The sequence below is a fragment of the Carcharhinus amblyrhynchos genome, chromosome 8, assembly GCF_965287045.1.
Source record: "Carcharhinus amblyrhynchos chromosome 8, sCarAmb.v2.hapA, whole genome shotgun sequence".
NCBI lineage: Eukaryota > Metazoa > Chordata > Chondrichthyes > Carcharhiniformes > Carcharhinidae > Carcharhinus > Carcharhinus amblyrhynchos.
Window position 1 is genome coordinate 27,920,739 of NC_137331.1, and position 19,030 is coordinate 27,939,768.

General features: G+C 41.3%; 1 protein-coding gene across 4 annotated transcripts in view; it reads left to right on the forward strand.

The window, feature by feature from the left end:
- The first annotated feature begins 5,116 nt into the window (after positions 1-5,116).
- LOC145346479 (sperm-associated antigen 1-like) overlaps positions 5,117-19,030 on the forward strand; it is a 114,494-nt gene continuing 100,580 nt past the window's right edge. The window contains exons 1-5 of one of the 4 annotated variants that reach the window (XM_080193794.1): positions 5,171-5,193; positions 6,378-6,540; positions 9,807-9,959; positions 11,584-11,743; positions 18,491-18,616. In XM_080193794.1, the coding sequence (XP_080049920.1) occupies positions 9,820-9,959; positions 11,584-11,743; positions 18,491-18,616 (426 nt within the window). In that variant the 5' untranslated portion in view covers positions 5,171-5,193; positions 6,378-6,540; positions 9,807-9,819. Of the gene's footprint in view, positions 5,194-6,377; positions 6,541-9,806; positions 9,960-11,583; positions 11,744-12,381; positions 12,927-18,490; positions 18,617-19,030 lie in introns of those variants that run through there. The other 3 variants (XM_080193793.1, XM_080193792.1, XM_080193795.1) reach the window with 3 other exon arrangements.

Consider the following 19,030-nt stretch of genomic DNA (forward strand, 5'->3'; position numbering starts at 1 on the left):
GTTTAATTGTTTTGTGCTTTTTTTCAGGATGGAAGCAGATAATTTGAACTAAAAGGGAATTACAGGTGGTCAGGTTCAATTTCTTTCAACTTTATTTGTTCATGGGATGTGAGTGTTGCTAGCAAGGCCAGCATTTAATGTCTATCCCTAATTGCCCTTGAATTCACTCATGTCGCTACTGCATAGTAGCAGCATAATACAGCTTCACCTGTTGCTAATGCAGTAGCTGCTATGCAGAGGTGAGTAGTATTCTTCACTAACAGAATATTGCTGTCAAGCCAAAAAGATGTGCTGCCAATCACACAAAATGAGTAATGTGGTATATGAATTTCATTGCCTGCATGATGCCAGTTACGTAGGCAGTACATCCCAATGGCTGGCGGATTGTAAAAAAACGGCTTAGAAAATTTAAAACTTAGTATCCAACATTACTTATGATTAAACGGAACTTGCTGAAATATTCCTGATCGTACTAAGAATTGTATTGATAACCAATGGAAGATTATGGCAGTGTGGCTCACATCCACATTCTAGAAGTTACTTATAATCACAGACAGGGATGTGTGCTTTGCAGTCAGAAGGAGCGTGTCCATGCATTGCATCTTTTCCAACTAATCAAGGCTTGGGGACAGCCATTCTGCTTGACAACGCCTTGACCAATCCTGGTTTGAATTTAAACAAAACCTGGGTAGTTAATTATTCTGTGTTTCCATGGCAATGCCTGTACCAATCAGTCTACATGCCAATCAATCAGCATTCTTTCCTCATGCAATATAAATTGTTATTGTATTTATAATTTTTATTCTTGTGAATATATCCTGATGAATACAAGTTGTTTTAGCAGTAATCAAATTCTGAACTACTACATGCGATTAGAATCATTGTGGCTCTAATAGATACTGCATTTCACATATGATTTCCTTAAGTTTCAACATTTAAAACTAATTATCAAAATCTCACAAATGTATGTTGCTAATGTCATGATGATGTGCTATATAGAATATTAAATTGTGTCATATGGATGTAATATAAGTTTCCACACACACACACTAAACTTTTTGTCAGGAACGTTTTGTGTTAAAGGTCATTGGCCTACAGAAGGCTATGAAGTTAAATTTATGAAGGCCAGAAACCACTTCATGAAGATGTCAATGGAGCTTTCCAAGGCAATGCTCAGATAAGCCGAGGTCACATGACCCAGCTCTTGTGTGTAAAATATTTTGGATTTGAATGAACAGAGAAAGCGATTGCCACAGGGACAGCAGTGGCAACAGCCTTATCACACTCTGTCTCAAACCTGTGCTGATTTGTGGTTCAAAAATACACCAGAAGACTTTAGTGCTGCAGACTGAAAGTTCTTTCATTTGAGGATTCCAACTCTCCACCACTGCTTCAAGAAAAGTGAGAATCAACCAGCTGTGACTGCATAGTGACTGCTTCAGTAAGAAACAAAAGAACCACAGGAAAGTGACTTTCTGGCTGTGAACTTTCAGACAACTTGTGAATAATTTTCCTGATCTTTATACTTGGCTAAGTTTTAAAGCATGATACTATGTAAAGTTTGGTTTCTTTCTGTGCATGGCTGGAGGTGTGGTTATATTTTCTGCATTAGTGGGAAGTGGGACATTTTTGCATATTGTCAAGCTTTTTATTAAAAACTTCTGCATCTTTACCCGATTAAGTTTTAGTAACAATGCTAACTCCTTGTTAACTTGAGGCTTAATTCTTACACTGATCTGTACATAGCTAAGTATACATTGAATTGGCAATTTCACCTCTTTTTAAAAATTCAAATTCTGTTATAACCAACCCAGCAGTGGACCAAGAGGAGGAGTCAGCTAATCCTCCCTAACCAAGCTGTAACAGTTATTTAGGAGTACGTCTGGGATTGAACCCAGAACTGATATAAGGTCACCTGAAATGTTAGTTCCATTTCAGTCTCCCACAGATGTGTCAGACCTGCTGAATATTTCTAGCTTCTACTTTTTAAAAATTTTATCAGAATGATGATGCACTCCAGTGATTAACTTATGAAGAGCGATGACAGACATTGGGATTGCATTGCCTGGAATTTAAAAAGTAGTTATGATTCCTATAAAGACCAATAACTTTAAAAAGGAGACTTGAATTCCCAGTGACAGGCTCAAGGGAACACGAGTGTTCACATTTTAAGATTTTTACTGTAACGAACACAACAAAAGCAATATTGACTGAATATTACTTGGCAACCACTGCACCAAATTACAGAAAAGATATGTCTTGTAACTTCCTGTTGTGTGAGAAGGGAATTAGATTAGCATGATCTAATTGAAATATGTAAAATCATGACTGAAAACTCAAACTTCGCGTTTATACATTGCATCATTCTCTATAGAATTGTAGTCTTTAAAGCAACCTGTTCAAAGATATTCCCAGTTTCCAGCAGGCTCACTTCTCCCAGTTTTGTTGAGTTTCAACATCCTGGCTGGAGGTTTACCAGCACCCCTGCCTGTCTCCCCCCCCCCCCCCCCCCATTGGAATCAGAGCAGGCAAGGGGTGCAGTATGGGAAGGTTCATATTCCTTAGATGGGATTTTACGGTTTCGGGACGAGCGAGGCTGTAAAATCCTGCCCCCATGTCTGTTGAAGCTAATTTCCCTTCTGAGAATCCCCAAATTGACTCTAGCGACTCCTCCCATTCTCACCAGAATGAATCTTCATTGTCCTTAAATTTCCACAGGTTCCATCTCTTTTGACCAAAATGTGCTTCCTCCCCTATTCTGTCTGGTGGACTTTCCCTCGCTGTTGCAATGCTATCTCCAGGACTCGCTCTGTGCAGAGTTTTTGACAACACCAGGTTTTAGTTGGGGTAAACACAGTAAAAAGTCTGACAACACCAGGTTTTAGTCCAACCGAAATCGGTTGGACTAAAACCTGGTGTTGTCAGACTTTTTACTGTGTTTACCCCAGTCCAACGCCGGCACATCCACATCAGAGTTTTTGAGCCAGTAAGTCTTGACTATAAGACAGCAAAGTTAGCTGTTCCTTTCATTGAATCTGGATGTAATAGTTAGCACTTGGGTTCATTAGGACTTGCTTTAGATGATCAGTTCCAATGGCAAGCAGGTCACGAGCAGTCCTACTTGTGCTGGACAATAGTGGAGTCACTAAGGACTACAGAGAAGACAAGTTGAATTAATCAGCCAGTCATGAAGGATGTCATTTCTGAAGGCTTAGGACCATCTCAGTGCTTGTGGAAATCTGAATGGAGAGATTCAAATATGTGAGTTGAGAAGATGGGTGTGGATTTTGGATGCAACAAAATTTGAGGACTTTGGAAACTGTAGGTGGAGCAGGAGTTCCCTAGGATGGGTATCATAGGTGAGTCTTGAGGAATGGGCTGATGATTGCAGTTTTGAAAGGGAAGAGGGCAATATCTGAGGAAGAGGAGATGGACACTTTGAGATGCCAGCATGGGGCCAGGAAGGGAAATTTGAGTAGTAGGTTATTTACAGGGAATGGAGTGTTAAGGAAGCAGACAGTGAATCTTGTAAACAGAGACAACTTAAGAGGGCGTGAGGAGAGAGAAAAGACAAGTTCATTCTTGGGTCTTGTGAGGTAACGGGGGAGGTTTGGATTGTGAGTAATGGGGCTAGCAGCAAAGGCACCATGTGGACAGCATATGTGATGTGAAGGTGGAAGATTAGGGTCTTCATGACAGGGCAAACTGCATCCCAGAAACAAATTGCCTGAGCCAACTGCCCCAAACATAGAATCCAGATGATTGGTCAAAACCAAAGTTGAGGATTTTGAAATTGAAACATTGCTGGATTCATTGTTAGTGTACACAGTGAGCTGATTATTGAACAAATGAGACTTGGTGCAGGTTAGAATATGAGTTGCAGAGTTTTGGATGACCTCATTTATGTAGGTTGATGTTGAAATGCTGGCGTTGGACGAGGGTGGGCACAGTAATAAGTCTCACAACACCAGGTTAAAGTCCAACAGATTTATTTGGAATCACAAGCTTTCGGAGCACTGCTCCTTCCTCAGGTGTGTGGAGAGTTGAGTTTGCAAACACGGCACATATAGACAGACGCAATTGCAAGATAATGGTTGGAATGTGTGTCTTTGCAGGTACAGACAACGCAAGTAGAGCGAGGGATAATCACAGATTGAAGGGGTGTGAATTTTATCTCAAGCCAGGACAGTTAGTAGGATTTGCAAGCCTAGGCAAAATGGTGGAGGTTACATGTAATATGACATGAACCCAAGATCCTGGTTGAGGCAATCCTCTTGCAAGTGGAACTTGGCGATCAGTTTTTGCTCAGCAATTTTCTGTTGTGTGTGTTGAAGGCAACCTTGGAGAACACTTACCGAAAGATAGGCTGAATGCCCTTGACTGCTGAAGTGTTCCCTGACACAAAGGGAACACTCCTGAATGGTGATTGTCATGTGGTGTCTGTTCATCTGATGTCATAATGTCAGCATGTGCCACATCTCAGGACATTCCTTCTTGCAACATGAGGTAGATGCAACCTATTATGTAAGTTGGAAGATGGGAGATTGGTCAGGGGAGCGTTCTACAGGCACAGATGAGAGTTTCAACTGAGACAAGCAGAGGCAGGTTAAAGTTGGGTGATGTTATGGAGTTTGAAATCGGCAGTTTTGGCAGTGACGGAAATTTGGCAAGGAAGCTTCTCTGGGCATGGGGTCAACCACGACACCAAGGTTGTGAGTGAGTTTTGTTTGCCAGGGAGATGGATGGTTTGAGGGAACGCAGTTTGTTTGGGTGGGTGGAGCGGGGCGGGGGGGTGAACTGAAGGCAAAAAGATATTGGGAAGACCGAAGCCTGATCGTGGGGAAGTTCCTACTGTGAAGTGAAAAGAGATATCAATAAAATTTTAAAATAAACAAAACCTTGTTTTTGCTGGAATCTGAAACGACAACGGGGAGGGAGATACTCAGCAGGTCTGGCAGGGAGAGAAAGCTGAGCTAACGTTTCCATCCCATTTGGCTCTGCAGCAGAGCTGAGACATGAATTCCCCTCCCTGGTGAACATGCAGCTGGAGGGTTTGAATGGCAGGTTCGAATTTCCCGCCCAGTGACGCACTGAGGTTCTACCTGCTTCCGGCCGCTTGGGCCGCTGGGTGAAGAGGGAGGTGGATCGGGGAGTTCGGATCTCGGGAGTGGCGACTGTGTGAACAACGAGCAGGTAGAGAGAGTGGCGCCTGTGATTGTCCTCCCTCAGCCGGCCTGGCGTCCGTGTGAGAGCGAAAAAGTGCTCCTTGTAAATGAAACAGTGAATTATATTGTTCTGGCCAGCCTCCGCAAGGCTGACGCTTTGGTCGTTTCCATGGAAACGCGCATCGCGCTGGGAAACGCTTTCTCTTGTGTTTGTTTTTTTTCCCCCAAAACGAAAACCTTTCGCCTGAACCTTTTGTGAAGCAGATGTCAAATCCAGTTACCGTCGGTAACTTTACCCGTGAGAGTGTGACAAAGAAGTCGAGTCGGGTGCATTTTCCCAAATTATTGTTTACAAAATGGCAGCGAAGCAACACATTGCCTACCTGTAACATCCCACTCTCAGTGCTGGCCTCTCAAAATCCAGTGCACGCTGATTTCTTGCAAATTTTCCACAGTGAAATGTAGGTCTGAGTTATTTTTGTTTGCCCCTCATCTATACTGTTTAATCTAAGCACCAGCACCCCCACTTTTTAAAGTTATGCTAAATTCTCCCTCAGTGCACCCAAACAGGTGCCAGAGTATGGCCACCAGGGGATTTTCACAGTAGCTTAATGTTACTGTAAGTCTACTTATGACACTAATAAATAAGCTAAAATTAACAGAAAAACAGGAGGAGTGGATACATGGCTTTGCCTGGGTAGGTAGCCTCTCCATTGTGCAGGGGACATCAGGGGACATACACCTGGCTTTGCAGGCCCCACATCTCAATGGGAACATGTACTGGAATGTCAAATGTTTCCATTCGTTAAACATTCAGTTAATGTGTGAGTGTACACAGGTAGGTAAGCTGATGAATTCCCACTATCCTGGCAGCATCTGGATGCTTTCATCCTGCACTAGTCCACCATTCCTGTTACCCCTGAGCTAGCGTGAGGTTGCTGCTACATCCCTATTGTGTACCACTTTATCCGATGAGAGTGAGTTAATTGTGAGAGTGCTATGATGTGGTTGAATAGCTGACAATGTACCAAAATGTGAGATGGAATTTGCTAGTAGGTGAATGGTGCAGTGTGAGGCTAATGATATAGAATATGCCACATAAAGATGCTCTAACTGACCATGACAACTTGTGTGAGGCCATGAAAACATTTTTTATGCCACACTTCTGGTATTTGACCTCAATGCTATCATTTCTTAGTGTCTATTTCCTAGGTACCAGCTGCAAAAAAAGCCTCCAGTGCTGCATTGGAGACACTTGATGCACACTCTTTTGTCTGTTCTGTCATTTGTCAAGCATCCCTGGTATTCAATTCATGCAGAATCACTTCTAATATCTGCTGCATCAAGACTTCATCTTCCCTTTAAGACATGCAAGGTAATTTTAAGAAATTTAGGATGACTTTAATTGGCAACTTGCTAAGCATGCAACCAGTCAGCAATATATCCAGTGCTAGACTGCACATCACAATCATGGAGATGATCAGACAGCATTACAGCCACCATTAGGGCCCAGAATCACCAAACATATCCCACTTAAAGATCAAACAGAATCTTGTTCAGAGCAATGCGATAGTAAATTCTCAGGGAATGTGGCAGCTGGGGTACAATAACGGATTGGCAGCCAGTAAAGTCATCTTGGAATTGTGCCCCAACAACAAATTTTTCTCCTGGGTTGCGGCTGCCATTCCTTGGAAACAGTCAATTCTGGGAGACTCATGATCAAACAAGTGATTTAATAATCGTAAGTAAGTCTTTGAGATTTAGCATTTTAAGAATGGGAAGACTGCCAATCCCAGCTCATTCAAACGCAGCCATCCAGTTTGGATGAACTTGGAGTTATTTACAAGGATTTGCATAGGAACAAAAGTAGGCCATTCAGCCCCTTGACTCTGCTCAACTAACAGCTCAATTTACCCAATGTTGTTCTATGTTCCTTACTATGTTTATCCAACAAGACTGGCGCGGCACAGCGTTCGCAGTATTTTTTGGGAGAGTGTTCCAGATTTTCTTCAGTGAAAAATTTCTTCCTGATTTTAGTCCTAAATGGCATAGCGCTAATTTTAAGATATGTCTTCTGGTGATATAAGTGTGGGAGAGGGCTGCGTTTCATGAGCCCTGGTGCTGCGCATCTTTTAGTCTTTTTTTATTCTGAGATGAACAACCCATAATTACCCAGTCCCTATGTATATAACCTGTGCCATGATCCTGCAAGATCCTGGTTACAGCATGGAGAGGGGTGCCAAGTTAAGTCAGGAAAATCCTTGTATGATTGAGATGGTTGGACACTGCCGGGTGGGATTCAGTTTGTGGTGACGGTTTCACTGGGGAGTGGGCCTACGCTTCGGTGATGCTACTTGCGTCAAGGTGATGACCACCGTTATGAGTGAAGGTTTGGACAATGGTCTCATCTTCCCACAAGATTTTTGGTGCTCATATTAATGAACTTGAGATAGCCTAAAGAGAGTGGATGAAGCAGAGAAGAGAATCCTGTCAATGGGCAGGGCAGTTTCCTTGGTAAAGGCTCACTTTCAATTCTTGGAAATTCTGCTGCATGGTGCATTGTATATCCTGGCTCACTCAGGAGATGGGCCTGGAGAAGGAGTATCCATGCACCTGGCCTCCCAACGAGTACTGCAATGAATTTCTGGCCCAAATTGAGAATCGGCTGCAATGGTTTGACAATCTCAATTTGAGAGCTACGTGTCGCAGGTTCAGTGAAGGACATTGTATTCAGTCTTTGAGGCTCAGGGTCAGTCAAAGGCTCCAGCCACTGGTCTTGCTTTGATTTGTCCTCGGTGTTTGTCACGAAGGTTTAGAGGCAGCTGGATATGTCGGGTTCTTGCCACCTACTGGGACCTAGGCTTTTCTTGCCAGAGTTTTGGGATGATTACGTGGCAGAGGTGCAGAAGTTCTGGATGGATCCTGGATATTGCTCACTGATTCTGTCATGGCTTTGACCTTTTCAGGCTCCTTGGGTGGTTATATTATCCTCCAGTTCATCATTATTCCTGAACTTTGTTCTCTTGAGATTATAATCCTGATTTTTTGATTCTCTTTTATCCTGACAAGGATGTATGCTATATGAGCACAGGGGCATTTATTGCCTGTTGTATTACGAAAATCCGAATTGTATATATTGCTTTTTTTATGTTGTTCTTCGGCGTACTCATGGTGGAGCAAAGGCGGTGTGGTTTAATTATTTGTGGGTCTCCTGCTTCCCAGTGGAGAGTACACTGAGTTTGTTGTATGATGTGAGGCTGTGCAGTAGTGACCTGGTTTGCTTTTTCTTTTTATGTGCTGTAATCCTTGCATTTACACTGAGGGAATGTGACTTTTAGTACACTTCACTACTTTTTAAGGGAAATGAGTAGTACCACAGCAGGGTGAGTGTTCTAGAATGGTCTTTTTAGATCAAGGCTAGAAACGATAACTTCGTTTTGGTCATATTTTGTGTGACTGCTTATAATTTTACTATTACTGCTCTAAGTTTCATGGCTTGTAAATGTTTTATTTTACCCATTATCAGTAATAATTTTACTAAACCTAGGTTAGTAAATTCTAAAAGTTAGTGAATCTTGCTAACATAAGAATATTGTTATAATACTGTACAAAATATGTAGTATTTTGTTATTTGAAGGAGTTTCCACAATTAGTACTTTAAGGGCTTCAATGTATTTGAAATAGTCTCATAAGGAATATATTATGGTTGCGTAGCTGATTATGTAGGTCAGATGCCCATAAACGTTTGTTCTTTAGCTGTGATGTTCAAAACAGCGCCTGTAATCTAGATCTGGCCTACAATATTCAATTATCCAGCCCATGTATTTGAAAGTGTTCACTATTCCCTATTATCAATGAATTTCCAGACTGAACTCTTCCCCTAATTTGCTGTTTTCCTTACCATTGCTGAATTCTACGTGCTCTTTAGCGTTTCCATTGGCATCACGGCTGATTTTGACTGTCTCCTTAATGTTTCACTAAGTACCACTGATGATTTCTGCTTGCTCTTTATGGTTTCCCTTGGTGCCGCTGCTAATTTTTACTGGTTCCTTAACATTTCCCTTAGTACCACTGCTGATTTATATCTCTCCTACTCTACCAAAGTGTTCAACATAATTGCACACTATGGTAAGAATTCTCAGATTATCATGAATTCTTAACCATAATGTGCCCATCATTGTAGGAATAGCGCCATCTTAAGGTAGAAAATATTTGAGAGTGGAGTAATTGGGAATGTCACTGAGAATAGGAGAGTTTGAGTGTAAAATTGAAGGGGAAGAAGAGATAACTGTCGCATAAAATTGGAATCCACAACTTTCAAAAAGATATGTAACCTTTGATCATCCAAAGCAGTTTCCTATAATTAATATATAGGTTTTAAATTGAACAAGTGCTTCACAAGGAAAAAATATTGATGCCCTGTTCTATAGGTTTAGCAGTTAAAAAATGAATCTCAGATTCAACTTGAGTGCTATGCTGAAGTATTTTATGTATGTTGCCCTTCCCATTTAGTTTCAGCAAACCATATGTTCACTTTTTTGTAACCTCAGATGTACTTGCATAAGCTAAACCTTGAATAAATTGCACAAAAATAAGTTTTTGTGCTCATAGGGCAAAGAAGATTGATAAATAACTTTCTAGTATTCCTTCCAGCATGAGCACAGAACATACTTGTTCGTTGATGAACCAGGGAACCACGAAGACATACAAGCTTCCAATTGAACACCTGGACTATGGCTTTGTGGAAAAATGCACCGATGTGAAGTATCTGGAAAAAATTTTGCTTGTGCTAAGGTACATTCACATATCTCACTTCTGCAACATTCTCTGTCTTGATGTGCAATGTTGTCAGTGACAAGGATTTTCTGCAAATTTAGTCAAGTATTTTGTACAAAACCAAAGAGAATCTTTTTCTAAAACAACGGTGTATTGTGGTCACAGTTTTCAGAAATTTAACTGAAGCTGCTGCAATGTGAAACTACTAAGTTTCTTGGCTTCAAAACAAATCTAATGTACAATGCAATATGATGCTAAATCTAATCAAAGCTTTGTATATTGAAAATATTGCATGTTTTCAACTATTGTCTAGTGCATCCGAATTGTAAATCAATGAACCTGTGGCATTTGGTAACAATAAATGCAAAATGCTGTTTTCTTTAACAAGAAAAATTGACACTCTGATCTAGGCTGGCTATGAAAAGTGCCAGTGACTCTTCAATGGGGTGGCACGGTAGCACAGTAGTTAGCACTGCTGCTTCACAGCTCCAGGGACCTGGGTTTGATTCCCGGCTCAGGTCACTGTCTGTATGGAGTTTGCACATTCTCCTCATGTCTGCGTGGGTTTCCTCCAAGTACTCCGGTTTCCTCCCACAGTCCAAAGATGTGCAGGTTAGGTTGATTGGCTGTGCTAAAATTGCCTCTTAGTGCCCTTGGATGCCTAGGTTAAAGGGATTAGTGGGTGAAGTACGTGGGGGTGGGGCCTGGGTGGGATTGTGGTCGGTGCAGACTCGATGGGCCGAATGGCCTCTTTCTGTACTGTGGTGTTTCTATGATTCTATGATATGATTCAATGTTCAAGTAGTATCAATATCTAGCATTCTTCTGCTATTAGAGCATGGTTGCACCCAAAACAGTAGGTTAATTATTTATCATTGCATGTAGTACTTGTATAATGAACATAATTTGGAGAAAGTTATGAGTATTTAAGACTTGAATATTAGAGTGATGGAGTTTTTGGATAAGCATGGTTAGAAAGTAAGGCTTTAATTTTAGCTTTAAAGGATTTTACTTTTATGAATTATATGACATTAAGTTGATATAATGATGTGCAGAGTACTGAAAGAAAAAATGCAGCTCAGTAGTCCAAGTCCAGTCAGGCTTCTATTTTTGAGGGAAGTAGTGTAAACATAATTCTGTTTTTTAATATTTGTAATATAATAGTACCTTTCCAATTTTCACAATTGTTTACTGAATTCTATTTGCTCTTTAGAGTTTCCCTTGGTATCACTGCTGATCTTGACCAGCTCCTTATCGTTTCCCTATGTACCACTGCTGATTTCTACTTGCTGTTTATGGTTTCCCTTGGTGCCACTGCTAATTTTTACTGGTTCCTTAACATTTCCCTTAGTACCACTGCTGACTCATATCTCTCCTGCTATTTTGTTTTATTTAGGCTTGCATGGAAGGAGTATTTTTACGTTTCTTTTTTTTGCACATCAAGAAGGTTTGATGATATAAGATTACAGAATTTGTTAGGAAATGGTGTTAAATTGCTTGGCATTTAGAAGACCATGTCATCACGCACCATTTTTCAAATTCTAGATACAATCAGTAATTTTTTTGTCTTCGTCTGTCAAGTGCTAACATGATTTGAAGCCAATATTCTCTGTTATTATTACCTTTATGTACAATATTCAAGGTCTGGTGAAGAGGGGTTGTATCCTGATCTTATTTCATTTTGTGAGAAGAGGATTGAAAAACTGGATCCTAAAAATCGAATCCTTCGAACAAACAATCTACCAGCAACTGCTGCTAACTTCACTAAAGAAGAGTGGCAAGAAATTACCAGTGATATAAAGGTATACACTGTCTAAATGAGTAATAGCAGAAAATTTCATAGAGGGTGGGTGTGCAACTAAAAATAGTCACCAGAATTTAATAAAAGTTGTTTAGTTTGTTTGCTTTGCTGACAATAGAGGCAGTTGCTTATTGTGCTTGCTTTCCAAAGAACCATTTTCTCACCTTGTTTAAAACTCATGTTTAGTGTGATCCCTTACACTCAGAAACATGGAATTTCTTGCTAGCTTCCAAGCCTCACAATCTTCGGGCTTTACTTAGCCTAATCACTCCTGATTTATTTTGTCTTCTGCAGGATCTTTTACTCTTTTCAAAGTTAATGATGTCCTGTACTGTGGAACAGGCTCCTTTATCAACAATTTAAATTTTTTGGAACAGTGTAGTGGCATATACTATCACCACACTCTATACCTGCGGATTTATTTATGCATGGAAGACAAAATCAGCATACTTCTGTTGTAGGCAAGTTCTTAAAATTCGGGTATAAATATCAAAACTTGTGATTCACAGTGAACTTGCTAGTTACTTAAAACCTCCTCTGAAGAAGACTCATACGGACTTGAAACGTCTGTTTCTCTCTCCACAGATGCTACTGGAACTGGAGGTTTTCTAGAATTTTCTACCTTGATACAAAGTAACAATAAATTATTAGTGTCATTTGAGATGATTATACTTGAGTTTCTGGTGTACTATATTGAATTTATGTGAATTGGCACTCATGATGAGCAAATATATTTCACAATGTTGTATCTATTGTTATTTTATGTCCTTATGTTATTTATTAGGACTTTTAGAAGCATTGTTGCCACAGGACACTGCAATGAAGTTACCATGAAATTCCCCTAGTCGCCACACTCCGGCACCTGTTTGGGTTAATGCACCTAACCAACACATCTTTCAGACTGTGGGAGGAAACTGGAGCACCCAGAGGAAACCCACACAGACATGGGGAGACTCCACACAGACAGTGACCCAAACCAGGAATCGAACCTGGATCCCAGGTGCTGTGAGGCAGCAGTGCTAACCACTGTGTCACCATGCCGCCTCATGGACACCTGAATAAAATATTTGTGAATCTAATATAGTGAATCTAATCAACAGCCCTTTGCAGCTTTGACATTCTTTCTGAAGTAAGATCCCCAAATCTGTGCACCATATTCGGATTGGCTGCCTGTACTTCTTATGGTAAGATTAACAAAATCTGATTAAAATTGTCATGTATGCTGAACTTTGCAAGTTGGTTATGTTTTGAAATGTACCTTTTACTCAAAGTAGAGGATTCTGGAAATACCTGTACCCATATGACCCAGATGCGATTGGGAGAGAAACTCAAACAAAAATCCAATAAAGTGTTGTGTGCCACTTTTAACATTTTTTCACAGTATCCCACAGCAAAAGGACAACTGCAAAGACAAAGGAGCTACAGCTGTGGGGAAGCAGATGTAATGTTTTGTGCTGCTCACCAAGAGGTTTCTGTTAAAAAGAAAGGGAACAGAACAAATGGATCTCTTGAAGTTCTAAGAACCCAGGTCACCTAAGTGTGCCTTGCTGGTGATCATTATATCCAGAAAAATTTTAGTTGATTAGAATGATTACAGGCGGCACAGTGGTTAGCACTACAGGGACAGCTTTGGGTGAGTATTAGTGTGGAAGTCTGCACATTCTCCCCATGTCTGCGTGGGTTTCCTCCCACAGTCCGAAAGATGTGCTGGCTAGCTATATTGGCCATGCTAAATTCTCCCTCAGTGTACTCGAACAGGTGTCAGATTGTAATGACTAGGGGATTTTCATTGCAGTGTTAATGTAAGCCTACCTGTGACACTAATAAATACTTTATAAACTTTAAAAACTGATTGTTGAAGGACACTGGAAAATGTAACTGAAGCAAAAGTTTATGGTTCTAAATTGCTGTATTTCAGTAAATCAGTAATTGTGTGTCATTAGGATTGTCAATTCTGGCTGGACGTATTCAAGGAGGTATTATCACATAACCTCCTGCATTTGAATGTCCCTCCCCCAGATTCCTGCCATTGGTCACCCAAGATATGCATTATCACGGAACCCTGCCTTCCCTAGACTTTTCAATGTGTCCTGGTTTTGACTTTTGAAACTTTAATCACCCTGGGTCCAGATTGTCAGCTGATATTTTGTGCTCATGTTCCCGGAGAGGGACTGGAATCCACAACGTTCTGGCTGAGAATTGGAAGTGCTACTTATGATCCATAGCTGATAGATTGACAATCTGAATTCTAAAAACAAAAAACATCCACCATTGTTTAGTGTGCTGAAGGAACTAACTTGATGAATCAAATGGTTAATCTGGAAATCAGCAGAAAATTCTGGGAATGCGTGGCTGTTCCGGTGGAATTTCTGGAGAATGAAGGAGAATTAATGCTTTCATCATTGACCCAAAACATTGGCTGGGATTTTCAATTCAGGGTCAGGAAACCAACCACCGGTTCAGTGGTAGCTCCTAACTCTGTATGGTGTGTTAAATAAAATCCAGTTGCTAGTTGATCTCAGGGAGTGGACTCACTGTCCAATCTGTTTCTTCATCCTTTTGGCCATCCAGCACTCTGGCAGCCACAATGGCTGAGGTGGAAGCTATTGATCTGCACGTAGAGGGAGAAGTGAAGATGAGTTTATTTTTATTTTTCAAAACACCTTGGCCATGATCTTGGATGGGCAACCCTTATACAGGTCTGCAAATGGCTGAAGTTATGTTTGGGAGGTTACGGAGATGCAGGCCAACGTGGGTTGTTTGTGTAGTTGACTGGAATTTCCAGTTTTAATTACCAAAAATGACTGCCCGATGCTGCCTGCAGTCAGCCAATCTGAATTTGAGCAGTCCTTGTTGAAGATGGCTTGGGTTTGGGGTCATGGCAGGCACCAGGCACAGTGGCCAGTGGTGTCAGAATGTGGATTTGCCTATGTTCAAACTCAGCCCCAACCTTTTTAAGAGTCCCAGCCATTAACTTTGTTTTACTCTCCACAGATGTGGCTCGATCTGTTAAGTATTTCCATCATTTTCTGTTTTTATTTCAACTTTCCAGAATCTGCAATATTTTGCTTTTGCATAACTGTAAAACTCTGATATCTTCAGTTCATTTTACATTTTTTTGTGATTTGTTTCCTACCATTAAAAAATTTCTAAAATACCCTGGACGTAACTCCTCTTCCTGCAATATGTTTGTAAGTTTCCCAGTAGTATTATAATTAGAGTTTCCCTGGAGTCATGGCTTCTGGATATGTTTGAGAGTGTGATACTGTTTGTGTCTGTTGTGAATTTTGTTTCTGTCTTGTAGTCTAAAACTATAATCAGGTAGAATAGTGTGGTTCAAGTCATTGGAGCACCAACCCACTATGCAGCAAAGTGATGTGTTTACAGCATGATTCTCCAGATAATGAGTTAAATACCTGTCTTATAATCATGAAGAAACAAGATGCTTCCTTGAGGAGGGGAAGCAAAATCTCTGAAGGCCGAAAGGCAGGTAAATAAGGTGGTGAAAAAGGCATATGGCACACTTGCCTTTATCAATTGGGGTATAAATTACAAAACAGAGAGGTCATGATGGGGCTAGAACTGGAGTACTGTGTGCAATTCTGGTCGCCACATTCTAGGAAGGACGTGAATGCGCTGGAGGGGGTACAAAGGAGATTTACCAGGATGCTGCCTGGATAGAACATTTAAGCTATGAAGAGAGGTTAGATAGGCTTGGGTTGTTTTCTTTGGCTATGATGTGGAGATGCCAGTATTGGACCGGGGTAAACACAGCTCTCAACACCAGGTTAAAGCCCAACAAGTTTATTTGATAGTAAACCCACTAGCTTTCGAGGTTTGCCCCTTCGTCAGGTGAGTGGGGAGTTCTGGTTACAAATAGAGCATTTAAAGGCACACACAGTTTACAGAATACTGATTAGAATGCAAATCTTTATAACTAATCAATTAAAGGTGCAGACAGTGTGAGTGGAGATAGCATTAAGCATAGGTTAAAGAGATGTGTATTGTCTTCAGACAGGACAGTAAGTGAGATGTTGCAATGGGCAGTGGACATTGCCCATATCGGGCAATGGGACCCTGTGCGAATGTCTCCGGCTATGTCAAGGGCATCCTGAAACCCAGTGTATAAAGAACCTCCAGCTTTTGTCACAACGCTACGGACTTCCTACAGAAACTCAGCACATGTGGAGCAGTTGAACCAGGGGCACTCCTCGTCACAATGGATGTCTTGGCGCTCTACACCAGCATCCCCCACGATGATGGCATTGCTGCAACTGCCTCAATACTCAACGCCGACAACTGCCAGTTTCCAGATGCAATTTTACAACTCATCCGCTTCATCCTGGACCACAATGCCTTCATCTTCAACAACCAGTTCTTCATCCAGACATACGGAACAGCCACGGGGACCAAATTCACACCTCAATATGCCAACAGGCTCGAATAAGACTTCTTCACCACACAGGACCTTCAACCGATGCTATACACTAGATACATCGATGACATTTTCTTCCTTTGGACTCATGGTGATCAATCACTGAAACAACTATATGATGACATCAACAAGTTCCATCCCACCATCAGACTCGCCATGGACTATTCTCCAGAATCGGTTGCATTCTTGGATACACACATCTCCATCAAGGACGGTCGCCTCAGCACCTCACTGTACCACAAACCCACAGATAACCTCACGATGCTCCACTTCTCCAGCTTCCATGCTAAACACAGTAAAAAAAAAGCCATCCCCTGTGGACAAGCCCTCCGTATACACAGGATCTGCTCAGATGAGGATCGCAACAGACACATCCAGGCGCTGAAAGATGCCCTCATAAGAACAGGATATGGCACTCGACTCATCGATCGACAGTTCTAACGTGCCACAGTGAAAAACCGCACCAACCTCCTCAGAAGACAAACACGGGACACGGTGGACAGCGTACCCTTTGTCCTCCAGTACTTCCTCGGAGCGGAGAAGCTACGACATCTTCGGAGTCTTCAATATGTCATTGATGAAGACAAACATCTTGCCAAGACCATCCCCACACCCCCACTTCTTGCCTTCAAACAACCACACAACCTCAAACAAACCACTGTCCGCAGCAAACTACCCAGCCTTCAGGAGAATAGTGACCATCACACCACACAACCCTGCCACAGCAACCTCTGCAAGACATGCCAGAACATCGGCACAGATGCCATCTTCTCACATGAGAACACCATCCACCAGGTACACGGCACATACTTTTGCAACTCAGCCAACATTGTCTACCTGATACGCTGCAAGAAAGGATGTCCCGAGGCATGGTACATTGGAGAGACCATGCAGACACTACGACAACGGTGAATAAACACTGCTTGACAATCACCAGGCAAGACTGTTGCCACCTTGTTGGCGAGCACTTCAGCGGTCACAGGCATTCGGCCTCTGATCTTCAGGTAAACGTTCTCGCAGGCCTTCACGACAAATGACAGTGCAGAGTCACTGCACAGAAATTGATGGCTAAGTTCCGCACACATGAGGATGGCCTCAACTGGGATCTTGGGTTCATGTCACACTATGACCCCCATGACTTGCCTGGGCTTGCAACATCTCACTCACTGTCCTGTCTGGAGACAATACACATCTCTTTAACCTATGCTTAATGCTATCTCCATTCGCATTGTCTGCACCTTTAAGGATTGATTAGCTGTAAAGACTCGCATTCCAATCAGTATTCTGTAAACTGTGTGTGCCTTTATATGCCCTATTTGTAACCAGAATTCTCCACTCACCTGACGAAAAGGCAAACCCCGAAAGCTAGTGGGTTTACTATCAAATAAACTTGTTGGACTTTAACCTGGTGTTGTGACACCTCTTATTGTTTTCGTTGGAGCAGGGAAGACTGAAGGCGACCTAATTGAGGTGTTCAAAATTGAGGGGCCTGGACAGTGTGGATCGGAAGCAGCTATTTCCCTTAACTGAAGGGTCAGTTACGAGGGGACACAAGTTAAAAGTGTGGGGTGGGAGGTTTGGGGGTATTTGAGAAGAAAACGTTTTTACTCGGAGGGTGGTGACGGCCTGGAATGCACTGCATGGGAAGGTGGTGGAGACGGGATGCCTCACATCATTTAAAAAGGACCTGAATGAAGACTTGGCACACCATAACACTTAAGGCTATGGGCCAAGTGTTGGCAAGTGGGATTAGGTGGGCAGGTCAGGGCACTCCATGTGTTGGTGCAGACTTGATGGGCTGAAGGGCCTGTTCTGCACTGTAGTTGTCTGTGATTCAAATTGTGGAGTGTCATCCCAAGCTGCTCTTCAATTTCTTGGCTAACTGTAGAGCAGAATTGCAGAGATTTCAAGGGTCCAGTCCATCATCTTATGTAATTAAACTGTATGGCAGAGGCAAACTCCAGAAAGGAACTGGAAAAATAATAGAATTCACTGGGTAAAAATTGGTCATAACTTTAGTTTATTAATAACATTTATTAAAAAAAAGCCATAAAATTCAGAATATCAGCAATGATGTTGCATATTTGAACATTAAATTATCTAACATGGTAAATTATAGTTTCACTTACTCTGAAGTTTTTATCAGGATATATATTAATATGTAATGTGAATATAAAGAAGTGTATGAAACTAAAATATTCAATCATACTTCATATTTAGGAATTTTGCTTTTTTAAAACAAAACTTTTCTACATTCTTTCCAACTGTAGATTGATGCAAGATAATTTTTTTTCTTATCCTTTCTTTGGCTAGAGTTGGACAGATGAAATGAAGCAAAAGGAAAATGAAGCAAAATGGAAACTACCAGAAGTTGAATGTTTGAATTCAGAAAATCGAACACCTATTCGTAGGGTTAATGCATCGGTTCTTTCTCATTGGGTAAGAGTTGAAGTTTTTCACTTTCTTTCTTCTATCTCCTTTTTAGCTCCATTTTCCCCTGAAAAAGGCTGTTCACTAGATTTATTTTGTTAAACCTAATATAAACACCACTCTATAATCAGCAAACTTACTTTCGACTCTTATTCATTGTTCGTACATTAAGATTCTGATCTCTGTACTGCAATGAAATGCAGAGATATCGTACTTTCCAATCCCACAGGCAATAAGGGAGAAGAATATTTGTGAATGCCTGGAAGCAAGTCATCTGTTTCCTGTTATTCAGAGGAGAACAGTGTTACACAGAAGACCTAAGGAAGATATAAACATAACTTTACAATGATACACAACATTGTGGAAATTATTGTTTATTATGCTAAGCAACAGCAGATTATAGAATACCTTAAACCATTTAGT